At 41.6% G+C, this 20,560-nt stretch overlaps 1 protein-coding gene across 3 annotated transcripts in view; it reads right to left on the minus strand.

Moving 5' to 3' along the window:
* si:ch211-198n5.11 (methylcrotonoyl-coenzyme A carboxylase 2) overlaps nucleotides 1–20,560 on the minus strand; it is an 83,453-nt gene that overhangs the window by 50,187 nt on the left and 12,706 nt on the right. For all 3 annotated transcript variants that reach the window (XR_006312986.1, XM_043699369.1, XM_043699370.1), the window contains exons 3-6: nucleotides 20,090–20,286; nucleotides 6,646–6,824; nucleotides 2,463–2,543; nucleotides 1,453–1,631 (exon numbers count right to left, since the gene is read on the minus strand). Coding sequence is in view for 2 of the 3 variants with exons in the window: in XM_043699369.1 (XP_043555304.1) it covers nucleotides 1,453–1,631; nucleotides 2,463–2,543; nucleotides 6,646–6,824; nucleotides 20,090–20,286 (636 nt within the window). In the remaining variant the exon portion in view is untranslated. The remainder of the gene's footprint in view (nucleotides 1–1,452; nucleotides 1,632–2,462; nucleotides 2,544–6,645; nucleotides 6,825–20,089; nucleotides 20,287–20,560) is intronic.

Raw genomic sequence — 20,560 nt, forward strand, 5'->3', positions numbered from 1 at the left:
CGTGGACCTGACCAGGTTGTCACGAAGTGAACGGTCTTTGCGGAAGGCGGAAAGGTGTGGGGAGGGAAATATATCCCTGGTGGTGGGGTCTGTTTGGAGGTGGCGGAAATGTCGGCGGATGATTTGGTTTATGCGAAGGTTGGTAGGGTGGAAGGTGAGCACCAGGGGTGTTCTGTCCTTGTTACGGTTGGAGGGGTGGGGTCTGAGGGCGGAGGTGCGGTATGTGGACAAGATGCGTTGGAGGGCATCTTTAACCACGTGGGAAGGGAAATTGCGGTCTCTAAAGAAGGAGGCCATCTGGTGTGTTCTGTAGTGGAACTTGGTCCTCCTGGGAGCAGATACGGCGGAGGCGGAGGAATTGGGAATATGGGATGGCATTTTTGCAAGAAGTAGGGTGGGAAGAGGTGTAATCCAGGTAGCTGTGGGAGTCGGTGAGTTTCGGTCCAACCTGTCCATGCCGACCAGATATCCCAACCCAATCTAGTCCCACCTGCCAGCACCCGGCCCATATCCCTCTGAACCCTTCCTATTCATATACCCATAACTGTGCAGGTCCGTTTTCTCTCTCTCTCTCTCTCTCTCTTTCTCTCTCTACTACAATGACCTCCCCATGTACTTCCGTTGTCTGTTCTTCTCCCTTTTAAAACTGATGTTGTTTTGACTTTTTTTTCCAAAGTTCCAAAACAATGCAACAGCATATAAGACAGTAACTACTGCTCCTGAAATTCGAGGAAATCACGTCCAGCACCTAAAATACCTCAAAAAAAAAAGGAGCAGCTGTTACAGTCAGAAATTTTTCCTGTCCTCCATCTTGGATTACACAGAATCCACAGTTCTAAAGCACACATCCTGCAAGTAGGAATCCACAACTTGCAAACCCCAATAACAAACCTGGTCAGTGTGGGAACTGAACCCATGACCTTAGTGTTAGTAACAGCACAGGCTAACCATCAGAGCTAAATCTACCGCTTTTAAAGGAATTAGTGAACCAGGTGGTTTTTCACGACAATTAAATCATGGTTATCATCAGATTTACTTTTAAACTGAATTCAAATTTCACTATCTGCTGTGACAGGATTTGAATCCTGGGTCCCTGGATTAATAGTCTAGTGATAATACCACTAGGCCATTGTGTCCCTGTAATTGTATCCTTCAATTCTTGCTGCGGAACTCAAATATCACCATCCGCTGTGGCAGGATTCAAACCCAGATCATTACCTGGGTTTCTGGATTAAAGGCCCACTAACAACACCTCTAGGCCATCCCTGCCCCTGATCTTATGATTTTGGCAATAGACTAATATAAAAATCTAGTGCATACTGAATACCTGACTCAGCAATTAAAGCAATTAGCTAAACTCTTCAAGAATGCCTGCACACACAAAATATTTATAAATTTTGTGCCACTTAGAATAATGATTCCCATCCCATTATGATCATTTCAAGTACTTACTTTGCATGCAGACTTGCACCCCCCAGTTCTTCAGGACTAACATCTTCCCCTGTTGCTGCCTTAACAAGTGGGGGTCCAGCAAGGAATATTGTCCCAATCCTGTCCACCATCACCGTTTCTTCTGCCATTGTTGGGATATATGCACCACCAGCAGTGCATGAGCCACACACAACTGCTACCTTTAAAACACAATGAAATGTGGATATTTCAGCACTGAGTTCAGTGCATTCAGTAACTAGCTAATACAGAAAATAAAGACTTCTTATTTTTTCAAAAATAATGGTTTATTTCATCCCAAATTATTTTCTGCTTTTCTGAATCCTTTCTTCCACAATTTCCAGAAGAAACAGGTGACATAGCAATTTGACAAAGTTACCATTAACGTTACAGGAAAGAAAATCAGCTGTAAAGTAGGCTGAAATTTGTCATTATCTGCTTTGTGCTACTGCCAAGGAGCAAATTCATGCCAATTTAAAGCCTCAGCTTTTAGCCCCAACCCATGCTTAGAAAAGATCAGACAATAGGATCAACCCCGAAAGTTAGGTTATTGGTCTGTTCCCCATCACTAACATTAATAGCAGAAATTTAGTCCGAAGTTCCTGTAAAGACAGGTGGGAGAACTTATTCAATAGACAAAAATAATAGTCTAACCATGTCATCGGTGCCATAATGTAATAGCGACATTGAGCTAAGAGGAAGATGTGGTGTTTACTGCTCGGCAACAGATCCACAATGGAAAAGGCCAACTGCCCAGCAAAGGTAAGTGTATGGAATTGCGTTTTTGGGTAATGAAGAGATGAAGTAATCCCTGTCTCCAGGTCCCTGAATGGCTGCTTAGATTTCTCTGGCTCTATCATACGCCTAATTTCAAGGGATCTCCAGGCCCCAATTTTGGAGTAAATACCTGATGTCAAAAGAATCACTACTGTGCATTATCCCACTAACGCATTTGAGATTCACAGGTCATTAACGTTCATAATAGAAGGACAGCAAGAAGAATTTTCTGTTACCTGAGGAATGCCCAGTGCTGACATTACTGCTTCATTGTAGAACATTCGTCCTCCATGGTTCTTATCAGGAAATATGTCTGCCTGAAAGAGGCACAGGTACAATTTGAGTCTCTACACTCCAATGCACAGTTGTAATCTTATTATCAAACTCACAATGGATTACAAAGACATTCCAGACTTTACCTGCACTAGCCAAGAGGCCACAACTGGTAGGGACCCCATCAGTGTAAGCAGCTCAACAGATCTGAAAGAATAACTGTTCATTGGTAGAAAGCTGACCAGGCACAATGTTCTAATTGCTACCCTCAGTAAAATTCATCTGAGGACAGCCAGCTTAAGGAAATTTGTGCAGGTTCTACATTCTTTTGGGTGGACTGTGAAAAGGAGAATGGCAACAAGAATGTGAAAAGGAAAGCTGGCATAGGCTGTCATGATCTTTCTTATCAGTGAACTGACGGTCTGCTGGTAATCAAACACCCCTGCATGGTAACTGACAGATAAGTCTCATCAATGTGTACACCCCTACAATGGCCAACCTCTTTAAAGTTAAGGATAAATTTATTGGAAGACCTCCACTCTTTGATTGTTACAACAGCAAAATTAAACAAGTTTAGCATTTTTGTAGATTTCAACATTGATTAGATCACCAAAATAAATACCTTAGGAGGGAACAAAAAAGCAATGGTCTTCTCTTGCTGAAGATGTGCACTAAGTATGGCTTCTTCATAGTAACACAATTTTCCATCTCCTTAATTGCAACAAAGTGTCTTGGATACACCTCCAACCCTATGCATGCATTGACATCCGATTGACAATGACATCAACAGGCACAAGGTCAGAAAGAATGTGTCTGCAATGAAAACCATGTACAGACCAACCATCACAATGATATTTCAAATCTAAGGTCCAAAAGCATCTCAGTGTCTCAAGGGTCAAGTAGGCGATCATGAAAGAATCTCTCTGAGAAACTTGAGAGTCATCCGTGTGCACTGAAATGGACACTCACTACATGACTGCTCTGATGAAAAGTCATCTGGACTTGAAACATTAGCTTGCACTCTCTTCATGGATGCTTTTTTTTGTTTTCATTACAGGTTCCAGCATCTGCAGTAATTTGCTCTTCCAAGATTAGACAATCTCAGGGAGATGGTGTACTCTACTATTATCCAATCCGCTCATAAACATTAACATTACTTTGCATCAAACATAGAACAGTACAGCCCAGGAACAGGCCTTTTGATCCACCATGTCTGTGCCAATGATGATGCTAATCCCATTTGCCTACACATGATCCATATTCCGCTATCCCCTGGCTGTTCATCAATCTGTCTAAATGCTTTTTAAACATTGCTATCGTATTAACTTCTACCATCAACCCCGGCAGAGCATTTCAGACACCTACCATCTTCCGTGTAAAAGGAACTGCAACTAAAATGAGATCATCCAGGAGTTACTGCTAGAGAAACTTCATTGCTTTAGAGTTTTGCTCAATGACAAGTCACCACTGTCCAAGCATGATGCCTCCCGAAACATTCCCAGGACTGCTCAATGTATGCTCAGAGAGACACAACACACTTGACTGAATCAGAAAGCAGGTGAATTTCACCCAAATGCCAATCACTAACACCAGAACAATTTTGAAGTGTACCTTGGGCTCCAGTTTACTAATTCACCACCAATTTTCACACTGTCAAGTCAACCGTATTCACATAAAAAGTCTAAATGTCAAGATGTTTATCAAAACACTTTGACCACATCCTCAACAGATCTTGATTCACCAATGATAAAGCAATCAAGAGGCTGATAAGGGTTTTCATTAACTAATGTCTTGATGATCATCTTACATTGTTAGAAACAATGTGTAATCATACACCTATCTGGCAGGAAAACTCTAGTAGGTGATGCTATCCCAGCTGATATCAAAAAGATCAAAGGTCAATACTTGTCGAGAAGATCACTCAACTATTTAAGTCTACAAATAAACAAGGGGTCATTCTGTAAGAATACAGAGATGTCTCAATTGTTGACCTGTACAAGCAGTAAGCAACTCTTCAATCTTGTGTATAGTCAGGGAATGTTACTCCTTTCCATATTGCCACAAACATTTTGAACTACCTAATGGAACATTTTGATCAGGATCTGTTGCCACATAGTCAGTGCAATTTCAAAAAAGTGCTGAGGAACCACTGATATGGTATCTGCAACTTGACAACTCCAGGAAAAATATCAAAAATAGAACATGCACCTCTGCACTACTTTTCTTCACTTTGTAAGGGCCCGTGACATAGTCAGCCATAAGCATCTTTGGAAGACCTTGGAAAATTCATCACTATGGTTTGACAATTCCATGATGACATACTCATGCGTGGCCTATATCATGCTAAGTGCTCTGACCCACTCCCAATCACTGAAGAAGTTAAACAAAGTTGCATCCAGCACCAATCCATTTCAACAATTCTTTTCTTCACCATATTCTCTAATGCCTTCCTTGATGGTGATCCTGTAATCAAAATCAAATATTATGTGGATGGAAAGTTACTTGATCTGAGACAACCCAAGGAAAAGATCAAAAGCCCCAAAGGACACATTTCACAATTTTGTATTTGCCAATGACTGTGAAATAGCTGCGAGATCAGAGCTGGAGATGCTGTGAAGCATGGGCTTGTTCTCCAATGTACTGGCTTTATCATCAATACAAAGAAAACTCAGGTAATGTACCAGCCTGCTCTGAGCACCCCTACCATGAACTCTAGACCAGAACCCGTTAGAAGCAGTTAGGTTCACTTATCTAAGCAGTACATTCTCTATGCAGATGACTAGATGCATGAAATGCCAAAGGAGGATTAGCCTTTAACAGAATTTGAACATCAATCTGGAAACAAAGAAGAGCAGGTCTGTCAACCAAACTGATATTCTACAGTGTAACAGGTCCTTGCTGTACAGATGCAAGACTTGAACTGTGGAATGTGTACCAGTGTGATGCCAAAAGGCTCAATGACATTCACTTCAACTGTCTTCCAGAAGATTCTGAAGACTGGATGGCAGGACAAAATACCAGACACTGGGGTGTTCACCTGAGTTGGCATGCCAAGCATCAAAACATATTGAGACAGTCACAACTGAATTGGGCTGGTCATGCAAACAAAAGAGGTTGAATCAAGGGTGCACTCTCATGATGGTCAAAGAAAGCTCTATAAGTACATTCTGACGGCTTTACTTAAGAGGTTAGCTATTGAGCCCAAGTTATAGGAGAAGCTCACCCAGGATCACAGCATTTGGTGTAATAAAATAACAAAGGGTGTCGACTCCTTCAAAAACAAACACATATAAGAAGCAAAGAGAAAACACAAGAAGAAGAAATCCTCAGCCAACAGCTGTCTAAATCTTAATTGTCTGCATGATCCTCTCTATTTGTAGACTTAAAGGTACAATTTGGCCTTAGCATGTTTCCATTGAAGTGTTACTAAATGTTTGATGATGGGCATTGTCACCTTTTGAGCATAGTCATCTCAATAGACAAATAAAATTGTGAGAAGTCAGCATTGGTCCGTGTTCTTAAGCTGTCATCAAGGAAAAAGGATTATAACTTGAACTGAGCTACTTCCACTCTATTCATACTTCATGTTCTGCAGATTTAATCAGTTCTACAAGAATATCTTTCCAATGCACAATGCACTCATCATTTTGCTAACATTAGCACTATTTCCCCTAACTGTGGGGAACTGATTAATGAGGAGAAAGTGAGGTCTGCAGATGCTGGAGATCAGAGCTGGAAATGTGTTGCTGGAAAAGCGCAGCAGGTCAGGCAGCATCCAGGGAACAGGAGAATCGACGTTTCGGGCATAAGCCCTTCTTCAGGAAAGGGCTTATGCCCGAAACGTCGATTCTCCTGTTCCCTGGATGCTGCCTGACCTGCTGCGCTTTTCCAGCAACACATTTCCGGAACTGATTAATGCTCACCTGACAACTGCTCAAGATAGCACAGGACCTGTCTCATCCTGGTACTCTGTAGTGCAATGACCTCAAGCAAAATAGTAAGGCCCGTGATAAAGAAGTTAGTTCTTGAGAGTATATCACAAAGAAGTAACAAGACTTTAGCAAATTCAGTAAAGTTCATGAGGTATCATCATAATCTTTTGACTGGTTTGTAAAGGCTCCTATCTGTGAAGCATTCTATTGTTACCTGAAGTGGTAAAAATGCTCCCCCACTATCCACCAAGTAAATACAAGGCAGTCCATTTTGAATTGCAATGTCTTGGGCTCTCAGCTGCTTCTTCACTGTGATTGGGTAGGCTGTCCCTCCTTTGATTGTTGCATCATTAGCAATGAATACACACCAAACGTCCCTGACTTTTCCTACTCCTAAACAGATGATGTAAAGATAACAAATAATTAGAAGATGACATTCAACCACAATCATAATTGCAAATTTACTTTAGAATTAATGTGGTCGATAATTTAAACTATTGAGATCCTGGGCTAAACTAAGAGAAAATAAAATAAATCAAGCATGCTGTACTGTTTGTAATTCAGTGACCCAAATACAAATGGCAAGGGCATGAACAAGAATAAAAATTGTATCATAGTTTCTCCTCCAATCGTCTGCTGCTGCCTATTACCCCAGTTCACATGATGTTAAATAGTCCCTTAGACGAGCTACTAGTTCCATTTAATATGAATCAATTATTTCAGATCAGAAAATTGCAAACAAAGCAAGTTGCATCATTTTATGTTGAAGTTTGACCTCACTACTGCAGGGGTCAGAATTATGAAAGTTCAATTAAACATTCACATTGTTACAACCGGCATTGTCTACATGTGTAGCATGTGTTTTAGTAAGAGGGTTGCTCTTTTAGTTTGACATTCACAAGCTAAATAGCCAGAAATGTTTTATTTTAGAGACATAGACTTACTTATCATTTCGCACTGAGTACAATAGCTTCTCTCCTGGCAACTCTGATAGACATTGATTATTCATAACTTAGCAAGGACACTAAGGAGTTTGTTCTCTTTAAATTGTTAGACTTTGATTTTAGGATCAGCCTGATTTATTGTTCAGTTCAGCATATTTGGTTACTCGTTTCTTCTCTTCATTTGCTTTGGAGCAGTAGTTTAAAATATTGCTTATAAATCTAGATTATTGCTCATTTTAAACTATCTGGCACTTTGTCAAAGCATATACAAGGTATTGGATGTTTTGTAGTTCACTTGGCTACATCAGAAATTGCCAATTTGTTTAGTTGTTTATTGTTCTGGTTTGAATTTTATCTTGACATTTAGAGCTTTAAAATATTTCATTTTTAGCATGGTAAAATAAGTATTATTCTATCATCTATGAAATTACTATCTAATTAAGAAGTTTCATAATTATTAGAAAATATTATAGTCCTGTGTCCATACATAAATATTTGCTAAGGCATCATTGGATAGTAAATGGAAGCAGGATGATTGATTATTTGTCCCCTTTTTACACTGAAAGTGCAAGGCCGACTGTAATAGTGATAGATTTTTGAGCATTAAGTGAGTTAAGCTTTAGGAAGAAAAGAATAGCTAATATAAGAACTTCAGCCATGATCTTATTAAATGGTAGAGCAGCCTCAAGGGACCATCTGACCGCTCCTACATTTTATATTCTTATCTTGATCACCACCTGCCCGAGATTAGTTAACTACCCTGGCCAACCCATCGTTGCTGCATGCTCCTACCCCACCGAACTCATTTCTTCCTATCTTGACCCTATCCTCACCCCGCTTGGTCCAGACACTTCCCACCTACATCCATGACACTAACCACACCCTCCAGTTCTTCAATAACTTCCAGTTCCCCAGCCCCCAGTGTTTTACTTCACTATGGACATGCAGTCCTTACACATGTCCATACCCCACAAGGATGGACTCCAGGCCCTCAGCTTCTTCGTCTCCACCAATACGCTCCACCTCCGCCTCATTAGTCCTCACCCTCAATAACTTTTCCTTCAAATCTTCCCATTTCCTCTGAATCTAGGGGTTGGCCACTGACACTTGGAATGGGCCCTAGCCACGCCTGCCTCTTTGTCAAATACGTTGAACAGTCCCTATTCAGTAACTACACAGGCATTCTGCCCCAACTCTTCCGTCAGTACATCGATGACTACATCAGTGCTGCATCCTGCACCCAGGCTAAACTGGAGCAGTTCATAAACTTCACCCACAACTTCCACCCTGCCTTAAATTCACATGGTCTACCTCAGACACCTCCCTCACCTTTCTTGACCTCTTTGTTTCCAATTCTGACAACAGTATACAGATGGACATTTTTAAACCCACAGACTCCCATAATTACCTGGACTGAACCTCCTATCCTGTACCTTGCAAGAACTCCATCCTGCTTTCCCAAATTCTCCACCTCCATTGCATCCACTCAGACGAGGAAAAATTTCACTCCCAAGCATCCCATATGTCCATCTATTTTGAACAAAGTGCTTTTTCCCCCTCTGTCATCCAGACAGCCCTCCACCATACCTCCTCCACTGCTCTAAATCCACTCCCCAAACGCAATAAAGACAGGATCCCTCTTGTCCTCACCCTCTGTCACCCACCATCCAATACGTCATCCTGAAACTCTTTTGCCAACTCCAACTGGACCCTACCATCAAGAACATCTTCCCCTCCCACTCTTCTCTGCCTTTCGCAAGGATTGATCCCTTCGCCAATCCTTGGTTTGCACCACTCTCTCCAACAACCCGCCCAAAGCCCTGGGTATCTCCTCTACAACGGGAAAAGATGCAAAACCTGCTGGCACACCACCCCGCTCACCTCCATCCAGGGCCCCAAAATTTCCTTCCAGGTGAGTCAGAGAATCACCGTCTCTCCTCCAACCTAGTTTACAGTATCCGGTGCTCCAGATGTGGTCTTCTCTATGTCAGGTAGACCAAACGTAAACTAAGGGCACGTTTCGCCAAGCATCTCAGCCAGGCCCACAAGGGCCCATCTGACTCCCAGTCACCACCCATTTTAATTCCCCTTCCCATTCCCTCTCCGACATGACCATCCTCAGCCCATTCCATTGCCACAGTGAATCAGACCGCAAATTGGAAGAACAAGACCTCATCTTCTGCATGGGCAGCCTACAGCCTGGAGGACTCAATATTGAGTTCTCCAATTTCAAATAACCTTTTTTCCATCCCTCAACCCCCTTTCCAGTCCCGCCGCCTCCCTTGCATTCCTCTGACTGACTCTTCCTTCCAGCTACCAACCAGACCATACTTCTCTACTTGTTTTCAACTTTCCCCACCCAGCCACCCCTCCATCCTTCGATATCTGCAGCCTCCCTTATCCCCAGCCCCAGTCCTGAAGAGGGGTTATAACCGAAACATTGACTTCACCGCCTTCTGATCCTGCCTGGCTTGCTGTGTTTTCCCAGCCTCCTGCTTGTCTATCTGAGATTAGGTAACTCAGCACAGACCAGGAACTGAGGGTTCTTGTGGCACAGTAATTGTGTCCCTACCTCTGAGCCAAGTTATCTGGGTTCAAGTCCCACCTGGTCCAGGAGATGTATAATAACATCCCTAAACAGGTTGATTAGAAAATATTAGACCAGGAACTGAACAGGGGACCTGTTAGTCTGTTAAAAAGAATATAGTGAACAATGCCCAATAGGGCATTGGAGAAAATACTGAAAATTCCTGCTTTCTATTTATATGTTTGGGTTTCTTTGGGTTGGTGATGTTATTTCCTGTGGTGAAGTCACTTCCTGTTCCTTTTCTCAGGGGGTGGTAGATAGGATCTAATTCAACGTGTTTGTTGATAGAGTTCTGGTTGGAATGCCTAGAAGCATTTTCAGCAATGCTTTGCATGAGGTCCACTGAAGATGTTACCTAGTAGGGTAACAAAACATCTGAAAATGAACCTGTCAGCTCAGTGAGCAAACCTACATCCAAAACCTCAACCTGAGCTGCAAATCTTCTCAAAACTCGCTAATACATTATTATATCAAATATAAATAGTTGTAAAAAATCAGAAATATAACATCCTTTAACATGTCCTATCAAAACTAAATACCGAGGGTACTATCTTCTGGATATTTATTTTTCTATTTATTTTATTTAGCAATAGATTCTTTGTTATCTTTAGGATGTGAAGTTAAACTGAAACTCCATCTGCCTTTTCAGGTGGATGCATATGATGCCACAGCTCTACCTCGAAAAACAAGGGACTTTTCCTTGATGTCTTGGCCAGTACTTATCTCTCAACTAACGTCACTAAAAACAGACCACCCAGTAACTTACAACAGTTTTTGGGAGCCTGTTGCTCACAAATTAACTGCCATATTTTGACATTACATTTTAGATTACAGATTACAAAAAAAAACAAGTTTGTTAATTTTACTGTTTGAAGGAGTTACTGAGATTATCTATTTTGCAACTGAGTTAACTCTTGTGGAACTATGATCATGAATCTAAAAATGATTCTGCATCAACTGCAAGGTAATGGTGTGTTGCCTCCCAGGTGCCAGGATCAAGGATGTCTCAGAGAAGGTGCAGAATATTCTCAAAGGGGAGCGAAGCCAGCAGGAGGTTGTTGCACACGTTGGAACCAACGACATAGGAAGAATATAGGACATTAAGCAGGAGGTTAAAAGGTAGGTCCTCGAAGGTAGTAATATCTGGATTACTCCTGGTGCCATGTGCTATTGAGAGTAGTAATAGAAGGATAGAACAGATGAATGTGTGGCTGAGGAGCTGGTGCAGGGGAGAAGGATACATATTTATGGATCATTGGAATCTTTTCTCAGGTAGAAGTGACCTGTATAAGGAGGACAGGTTGCACCTGAATTGGAAGGGGGCTAATGTAATGGTGGGGAGATTTGCAAGAGATAGTACTGATAAATTAAATTATTTATTTCAATGCAAGAGACCTGACAGGTAAGGTAGATGAATTCAGGGCATGGTAGAGAACATGGGACTGGGATATCATACTGCAAAAGAGATGTGGCTCAGAGATGGACAGGACTGGCAGCTTAATGCTCCAGGATACAAATATTATAGGAAGGATAGAAAGGGGGGCATGAGAAGAGGGGGAGTGGCATTTTTGATAAGCGATAACAATATGACTGTACTTAGGGAGGATATTCCAGGGAATACACCCAATGAAGTTATTGGGGGGAGCTTAGAAATAAAAAAGGGATGATCATCTTATTCGGATTGTACTATAGACCCCCTAATAGTCAGTGGGAAATTGAGAAGCAAATTTGTAAGATCTCAGTTATCTGTAAGAATAATAGGGTGGTCATGGTGGGGGATTTTAACTTTCCAAACATAGTCTGGGACTGCCATAGTGTTAAGGGATCAGATGGTGAGGAATGTGTTAAGTGTGTATAGGAAAATGTTCTTATTTAGTATATGGATGTAACTACAACAGAAGGAGCAAAACTTGACCCACTCTTGGGAAATAAATCAGGGCAAGTGACTGAGGTGTCAGTGGGTGAGCACTTCGGGGTAACCGATCATAATTCTACTACTTTTAAAATAGTTATGGAAAAGGATAGACCTAATCTAAAATTCAGTGCTCTACGTTTTGACAGTATTCGGCAAGAATTTTCAAAAGTTGATTGGCGGTGGATAATTGCAGGATGTCTGCCACGTAGGAAGCCTTCAAAAATGAAATAATGAGATACCAGGGAGATTATGTCACTAATAGGGTGAAGGGCAAGGCTGGTATTTACAGAGAATGTTGGATGACTAGAGAAATTGAGGTTGTGGTCAACAAAAAGGAAGCATATGTCAGTATAGACAGCAGGGGTTGAGTGAATCCCTAGAGGTGTAGAAGGATAGTAGGAGTATGCTTAAGAGGGAAATCAGGAGGGCAAAAAGGAGACAAGAGATAGCTTTGGCAAAAAGGGTTAAGAAGAATCCAAAGAGTTTTTACCAATATATTAAGGGCAAATGGGTACCTAGGGAGAGAATAGGCCCCTTAAAGATCAGCAAGGCCGCCTTGGAACCATGGGAGATGGGTGAGATACTGAGTATTTTGCAAACAAGTTTTGAGAAGATTTGAAGCTCAGGTTGAGGTTCTGGATGCAGATTTGCTAGCTGAGCCGGAAGGTTAATTTTCAGACGTTTCGTCACCATCTAGGTAACATCTTCAGTGAGCCTCTAGACGAAGTACTGCTGATGTTTCCTCTTTCTATTGAAATGTTTGGGTTTCTTTGGGTTGGTGATGTCATTTCCTGTGGTGATGTCATTACCTGTTCTTTTTCTCAGGGGGTGGTAAATGGGGTCCAAGTCAATGTGTTTGTTGATAGAGGTCCGGTTTTAAAGCAAAACTAATGTCATTTACAAAATACTGTGCAAGAACTGTAACAAACACTGCATTGGACAAACAGACAGAAAACTAGCCACCAGGATACATGAACATCAACTTGCCACAAAATGACATGACCCTCTCTGACCAGTATCTTTACATCCAGATAAGGAAGGCCACCACTTCCATCCATCCTAGGACAAGCCAAGCAGAGACACGCACGAGAATTCCTAGAAGCATGGCATTCCAACCGGACCTCTATCAACAAACACATTGACTTGAACCCCATTTACCACCCTCTGAGAAAAAGAACAGGAAACGACATCACCATAGGAAATGACATCACTAACCCAAATAAACCCAAACATATAAACAGAAAGCAGGAAACATCAGGAGTGCTTTGGCCAGAGGCTCACTGAAGATGTTACCTAGTATGGTGAAAAAATGTCTGAAAATGAACCTTCCAGCTCAGCAGGCAAACCTATATCCTGAGTATTTCGCATCAGTGTTTACCGTGGAGAAGGATATGGAAGCTAGAGGATTTGGGGAACTAAATAGATATCTTGAAAAGTGTCCATATTACAGAGGAGGTGGTGATGGGCATATTAAAATGCATAAGGGTGGATGAATCACTGGGTCCAGATCAGGTGTACCCGAGAACTTTGTGGGAAGCTAGGCAAGTGATTGCTGGATGCCTTGCTGAGATATATGTATCATCCATAGCCATGAGTGGGATGCCGGAAGACTGGGGGTTGGCTAGCATGTGCCATTATTTAAGAAAGGTAGTAAGGAAAAGCCAGGGAACTATAGACCGGTGAGTCTGACGTCAGTGGCGGGTTGTTGTTGGAGGGGAAACTGAGGGTCAAGATTTACATGTATTTGCAAAGGCAAGGAATAGTCAACATGGCTTTGTGTGTAGGAAATTTGTCTGACTAGCTTGATTTGAGTTTTTTTGAAGAAGTGACAAAGAGGAATGATGAAGGCAGAGCGGTAGACGTTGTCCATACGGGCTTCAGTAAGACCTTTGACAAGGTTCTGCATGGTAGACTAGTTAACAAGATTAGATCACATGGAATGCAGGGAAAACTAGCCACTCGGATACAAAATTGGCTAGAAGGTAATTGATAGATGGCAGTGATGGAGGGTTGCTTTCTGGACTGGAGCCCTGACGAGTGGTGTGCCATAGGAATCAGTGCAGGGTCCATTTTCTTTGTCAGCTATATAGTTTAATGTGAATACAGTATGTATGTGGAGTCATGATGGGGAGGTGCCAGTGTTGGAGAGGAGGACTAGGTCAGATGTCACACAACAACAGGTTATAGCTCAACATATTTATTTGAAATCACAGGCGAATAACAAGTCTCTGCAGGTGATCAAAAGTGTCAGACTGGGTGAGGAAAGTGTCACCAGCTTAATAGCAAGTGAAGAAATGACCTATAATCCAATTAATTGAGGCAGAGAGATAATTGCTAAAAACAAAATAGTGCGGGGGACAAAACAAATGGCTTGGACAAACATGATAGGTATAGGAGTCTCATGTTGAGAGTCTAACCAAAGTATCAAGTAATCCAAAACTGTTCAAACTAATTAAGGTAGAGATCATAACAAGTTACCAAGGTAATGGTGTCAAAACAAGACAGTAAAGAAGATTTTATAAATACAGAGCATGTAGTATGACAAGAACCCAAGATATAGATAGATTAGATTAGATTACTTACAGTGTGGAAACAGGCCCTTTGGCCCAACCAGTCCACACTGACCCTCCGAAGAGCAACCCACCCAGACCCATTCCCCTACATTTACCCTTTCACTTAACAGTACGGGCAATTTAGCATGGCCAATTCACCTAACCTGCACATTTTTGGACTGTGGGAGGAAACCGGAGCACCCGGAGGAAACCCACGCAGACACGGGGAGAATGTGCAAACTCCACACAGACAGTTGCCTGAGGTGGGAATTGAACCCGGGTCACTGGCGCTGTGTGGCAGCAGTGCTAACCACCGTGCCACCATGCTGTGACATTTTTGACACATGCAGAGACTTGTTGTTTGGCCTGTCGACACTCAGTCACACCATTTGTACCATCTCTTGATCTCTCTCTGTCTATAATTTATGTGCTTGTCTGTTTTTCTTCACTTCATCTGATGAAGGAGCAGCGCTCCGAAAGCTTGTGATTTCAAATAAACCTGTCGGACTATAATCTGGTGTTGTGTGACTTCAGACCATGTATGGTTAGTAAATTTGCAGATGAAACTAAAATTATGGTGTTGTGGACAGTGAAGAAGGTTATCTCAGAATATAATAGGACTTGATCAGATGGGCCAAGGTCTGGCAGATGGAGTTTAATCTAAATAAATGTGAGATGCAACATTTTAGTAGGGCAAATCAGAGCAGGATTATATACTTAATGGTAAAGTCCTGGGGAGTGCTGCAGAACGAAGAGACCTTGGAGTGCTGATTCATAGTTCCTTGAAAGTGGAATTGTAAGTAGACATGGTAGTGAAGAAGGCAGTTACTATGCTTGCCTTTAGTGGTCAGTGCATTGAGTATAGGAGTTGGGAAGTCATGTTGTGGCTATACAGGACATTGGTTCGGCCACTTTTGGAATACTGCATTCAATTCTGGCCTCATTGCTATAAGAAGCATGTTGTTAAACTTGAAAGGGCTCAGAAAAGATTTACAAGGATGTTGCCAGGGTTGGAGGGTTTGAGCTATAATGAGAGACTGAATAGGCTAGAGCTACTTTCCCTGGAGTATCTGAGGCTGAGGGGTGACTGTTTGGAGGTTTATAAAATCAAGACAGGCATAGATAGTGTGAAAAGGGAAGGTCTTTTCCCAGGGTGGGGGGAGTCCAAAACTAGAGGGCATAGGTTTAAGGTGAGAGGAGAAGAAATCAAAGGGACCTAGTAAGCAACTTTTCATGCAGAGGGTGGTGCATATGTGGAATGAAGTGCCCGAGGAAGTGGTAGAGACTGATACAATTACAACATTTAAAAGGCATCTGGGTGGGTATATGAGTAGGAAGGGTTTATAGGAATATGGACCAAATGCCGACAAATGGGTCTAGATTTATTTAGGATATCTGGTCAGTAACGACGAGATGGACCGAAGAGTCTGTTTCTGTGCTGTACATCTCGATGACTACACCATCAAGACTCAGTAACCTCTTCAAGCCAGAATTGCAAGAAAAAAAACACTATTACACAGTAATAAACAAGAACAGCAAAGTAGGTAGGACAAAATGACAGCGTTACTACTCATTGTTCTCAATAGCTGAATTACATGACTTAACAGGAACAAAATTTCATGAGGCCATCAACATGGTAAAGTTTAAGAAGGTGTAATCAGACAACAAAGAGCCTTAATATTAGGATGAATGACTAGAAATGTGACCAAAGAGTTGGGCCTTACAAAGTAAAACAGTGAGGCAGATCAAAGTGCACTCAGCAATAGTGAGGTCAGAGAAAGGAGGTTTTATACAATAGACCAGAGTTGGAAAAACTCAAGGGTTTACAAAGAATTTTGGATTGAAAAATTACTTTTGCGAGGTTTGAACGCATGAAATGAACTAAAACTTAGGATAAGAATTTTAACTTACAGGTATTGGAGACTGAAAATCAATTTCAATCAGCAAGGATGATGTGTAATGAATGAGCAGGATTTTGAATGAGTTGGATTTACTGATATGGGGAGGGGCTATTGGTGGTCTGGGAGTGCAAGTGGGAAGCCCCTGCCAAAGTAACATAACTGAACCTGGAACGAACAAGCGCAGAAATGATAGTTCCAGCAGCAATGCAGGGGCATCAACGAATGCTCTAACAGAGATGCAAGTGAGTGATCTTTGTGGTGGAGAAGATGGGGTATTTAAAGATCAGTTCAAGTTCAAACAAGCCAGAAAAAAAATCAGCTTTTCTTCAACCCTAGATGATAGCTGGTTAGATTGGAATTAGTGGCATGATTACAGAAATTGTGGTGACAGCCAGAGATTATGACATCCATCTTTCCAGTTGAACTGGGAAAATTATAGCTTACTCAGAGTTGGATGTTGGAAAAGTGATCTGATAACAATGTAACTTTGAAGTGAGAGAGAGATGAAGGGGGGGGACAAACTGGTTGTCAGCAGTGTACATGTAATATTTTAACTCGCATTCATGATGTCAAAGCTTGCACCAAGTCCATGAGGAAAATCCAGGAGTTAGGATAGGTCATCTTGGAAAAGGGATGCAGGGACAGGAAAAGAAGCCAATGTGGGAAGTGTGTGTTATGGTTTGATAGGCAGGAGTAAAATTAGGAAAGAAAAGCTCGATGACAATAGAGGAAAGGGACTAAAGAAGAATTGTATAGGTTGTAAGTTTGCTCGCTGAGTTGGAAGATTCTTTTCCTCAGACATTTTGTCACCATGCTAAGTAACATCATCAATGAACTTCCATTGAAACACTGGTATTCTGCCCTGCTTGCTATTTATATGTCTTGGGCTGTTGCGGTGGGTGATATCACTTCTGGTTCTTTTTCTCAGAGATTGGTAAATGGCGCCCAAATCGATGTATTTGATTTGATGGAGTTCTGGTTTGAATGCCAGGCCTCTAGGAATTTAATTCAATTCAATTCAATATTCATATATCCATCCAGATGCCTTTTAAATGTTGCAATTGTACTAGCCTCCACCACTTCCTCTGGCAGCTCATTCCATACACGCACCACCCTCTGCGGGAAAAAGTTGCCCCTTATGTCGCTTTTATATCTTTCCCATCTCACCCTGAACCTATGCCCTCTAGTTCTGGACTCCCCCACCCCAGGGAAAAGACCTTGTCTGTTTATCCTCTCCGTGCCCCTCATGAATTTATAAACCGCTCTAAGGTCACTCCACAGCCTCCAACGCTCCAGAGAAAGATTAGGGCCAATCAAGGAAGGCAGTGGGAAATTGTGCATGGAGGCCAAGGAGATAGGGGAAGCGCTAAATCAATATTTTTCATCAGTATTCACACTGGCAAAAGACAAAGTTGTCGAGGAGAATATTGAGGTACAGGCTACTAGACTAGATGGGATTGAGGTTCAAACGGAGGAGGTTTTAGCAATTCTGGAAAATGTGAAAATAGAGAAGTCCCCTGGGCCAGATGGGATTTATCCCAAGATTCTCTGGGAAGCCAGGGAGGAGATTGCAGAGCCTTTGGCTTTGATCTTTATGTTGTCATTGTCCACAGAAATAGTACCAAAAGACTGGAGGAAAGCAAATGTTGTCCACTTATTTAAGAAGGGGAGTAGAGACAACCCTGGTAATTGTAGACCAGTGAGCCTTACTTTGATAGTGGGTAAAGTGTTGGAAAAGGTTACAAGAGATAGGATTTATAATCATCTAAAGGAATAAGTTGATTAGGGATCGTCAACACGGTTTTGTGAAGGGTAGGTTGTGCCTCACAAACCTTATTTGAGATGGTGACCAAAAGGGTGGATGAGGGTAAAGCTGTTGATGTGGTGTATATGGATTTCAGTAAGGTGTTTGGTAAGTTTCCCCACAGTAGGCTATTGCACAAAATATGGAGGCATGGGATTGAGATTGATTTAGTGGTTTGGATCATAAATTGGCTAGCTGAAAGAAGACAGAGGATGGTGGTTGATGGGAAATGTTCATCCTGGAGTTCAGTCACCAGTGGTGTATCAGACCAGAAGGATCTGTTTTGGGTCCACTGCTGTTTTGTCATTTTTATAAAAGACATTGACAAGGGCTTAGAAGGATGGGTTAGTAAATTTGCGGATGACGCTAAGGTCGGTGGAGTTGTGGATAGTGCTGAAGGATATTGCAGGTTATAGAGGGACAGAGATAAGCTGCAGAGCTGGGCTGAGAGATGGCAAATGGAGTTTAATGTGGACAAGTGTGAGGTGATTCACTTTGGAAGGAGCAACAGGAATAAAAAGTACTCAGCTAATAGTAAGATTCTTAGGAGTGTAGATGAGCAGAGAAATCTTGGTGTTCATGTACACAGATCCCTGAAAGTCATCACACAGGTTGAAAGGGTTGTTTAGAAGGCATGCGGTGTGTTAGCTTTTATTGGTAGAAAGTTAAAAATCACACAACACCAGGTTATAGTCCAACAGGTTTAATTGAAAGCACTAGCTTTTGGAGCACTGCTCCTTCATCAGATGGTTTATTAGTAGTGGGATTGATTTTTGGGATCACAAGGTCATGCTGCAGCTGTACAAAACTCTGGTGCGAGCGCACTTGGAGTATTGCGTACAGTTCTGGTCACCACATTATAGGAAGGATGTGGAAGTTTTAGAAAGGGTGCAGAGGTGATTTACTAGGATGTTGCCTGGTATGCAGGGAAGGTCTTATGAGGAAAGGCTGAGGGACTTGAGGCTGTTTTCATTAGAGAGAAGAAGGATGAGAGGTGACTTGATTGAGATATACAAGATAATCAGAGGGTTAGATAGGATGGACAGTGAGAGCCTTTTTCCTTGGATCATGATGGCTAGCACAAGGGGACATAGCTTTAAATTGAGGAGTAATAGATATAGGACAGACATCAGAGGTAGTTTCTTTACTCAGAGAGTAGTAGATGCATGGAACACACTGCCTGCAACTTTAGTACTCACCAACTTTAAGGGCATTTAAATAGTCATTGGATAAATATATGGATGAAAATGGATTAGTGTAGGAAGTATAGGCTTCAGATTGTTTCCACAGGTCAGCGTAACATCGAGGGCCGAAGGGCCTGTACTGCGCTGTAAGGTTCTATACCAGAAATGCCTAAGTATGTATTTCAGGAAAGGAGCGACAGATTGGGTCTTTCTGTTTAAAAAAACATAGGCAGAGGGTTGACCTAATAAGATATTGAAAATAATTAAACTTTTGATAGAATACACAAAGAAATAAGAGAATATTTCTCTTGTGGGGAAGAGCATAACTAGAGATCATCAATATATGACAGTCACCAAGACATTCAACAGAGAATTCAGAAGACATCTCTTTATGTTGAACGGTAAGAATATGGAAATCACTACAACAGGTTGCAATGAATAGCATAGGTGCACTTAAGGGAAGCTCAACAAGCACATGAAAGCAAAGAAAACAGATTATTACAAACATATAATTAAACTGGCCAGGATGGGAGGAGGCTCAAATGGAGCATAGGAACAGCAGATTACTCAAATGGCAAATTTCAGTACTGGATATCCTAAATAATGTCAGAAAAATATTTATGACCAAGCCAGAAGTCAGCAACTCCAAATGATTTTTGTGGAGAAAATAATGTTTTAAAATCCCAGAACAAAATTTCTTCCAGGAAAAGAGGATTTCAGACTGATAGTTACAATATTCTTTTGAAATAAAGTAGATCTGAATATTAATACCAGTTATGCAGCCTGCAGCAGGAATATCTCCATATGGCATTCCCAGGCCAGCAAAAGGAGACAGCTCCAGGATCTCCCCTTTGTCCAGAAGTAATTGTAAACGGTCTCGGACCAGGAGTTTTTTATTCCTCTGGGTGTGCCTCAAAATTGCTTTATCACCTCCACCCTTGGTTACCTGCTCCATCAGTTCCAAATACCTGTTTTTTTAGAAACATTAATAATACAGAAATTCAATCAAAAATCTCTTTACATCAGACTTGATGCTAAAAAAAAAGGGAGATGGGCAGCTGGGAATGCAGCAGCAAGCTGGAGACAGGAAAGAGAATGATCGCAGTGGATTTTGATCCATTTTCTAAATGCAATTACTGAATGTTGGGAACAAATAAAATTATACTGTTATACCACTACACTTAGACAGCTGTTTAAATTCTGGAATATATTTCAGGCAACCTTGGAACTGAACCTTCAGAA

Source organism: Chiloscyllium plagiosum, chromosome 11, assembly GCF_004010195.1.
Source record: "Chiloscyllium plagiosum isolate BGI_BamShark_2017 chromosome 11, ASM401019v2, whole genome shotgun sequence".
NCBI classification, from domain to species: Eukaryota; Metazoa; Chordata; class Chondrichthyes; order Orectolobiformes; family Hemiscylliidae; genus Chiloscyllium; species Chiloscyllium plagiosum.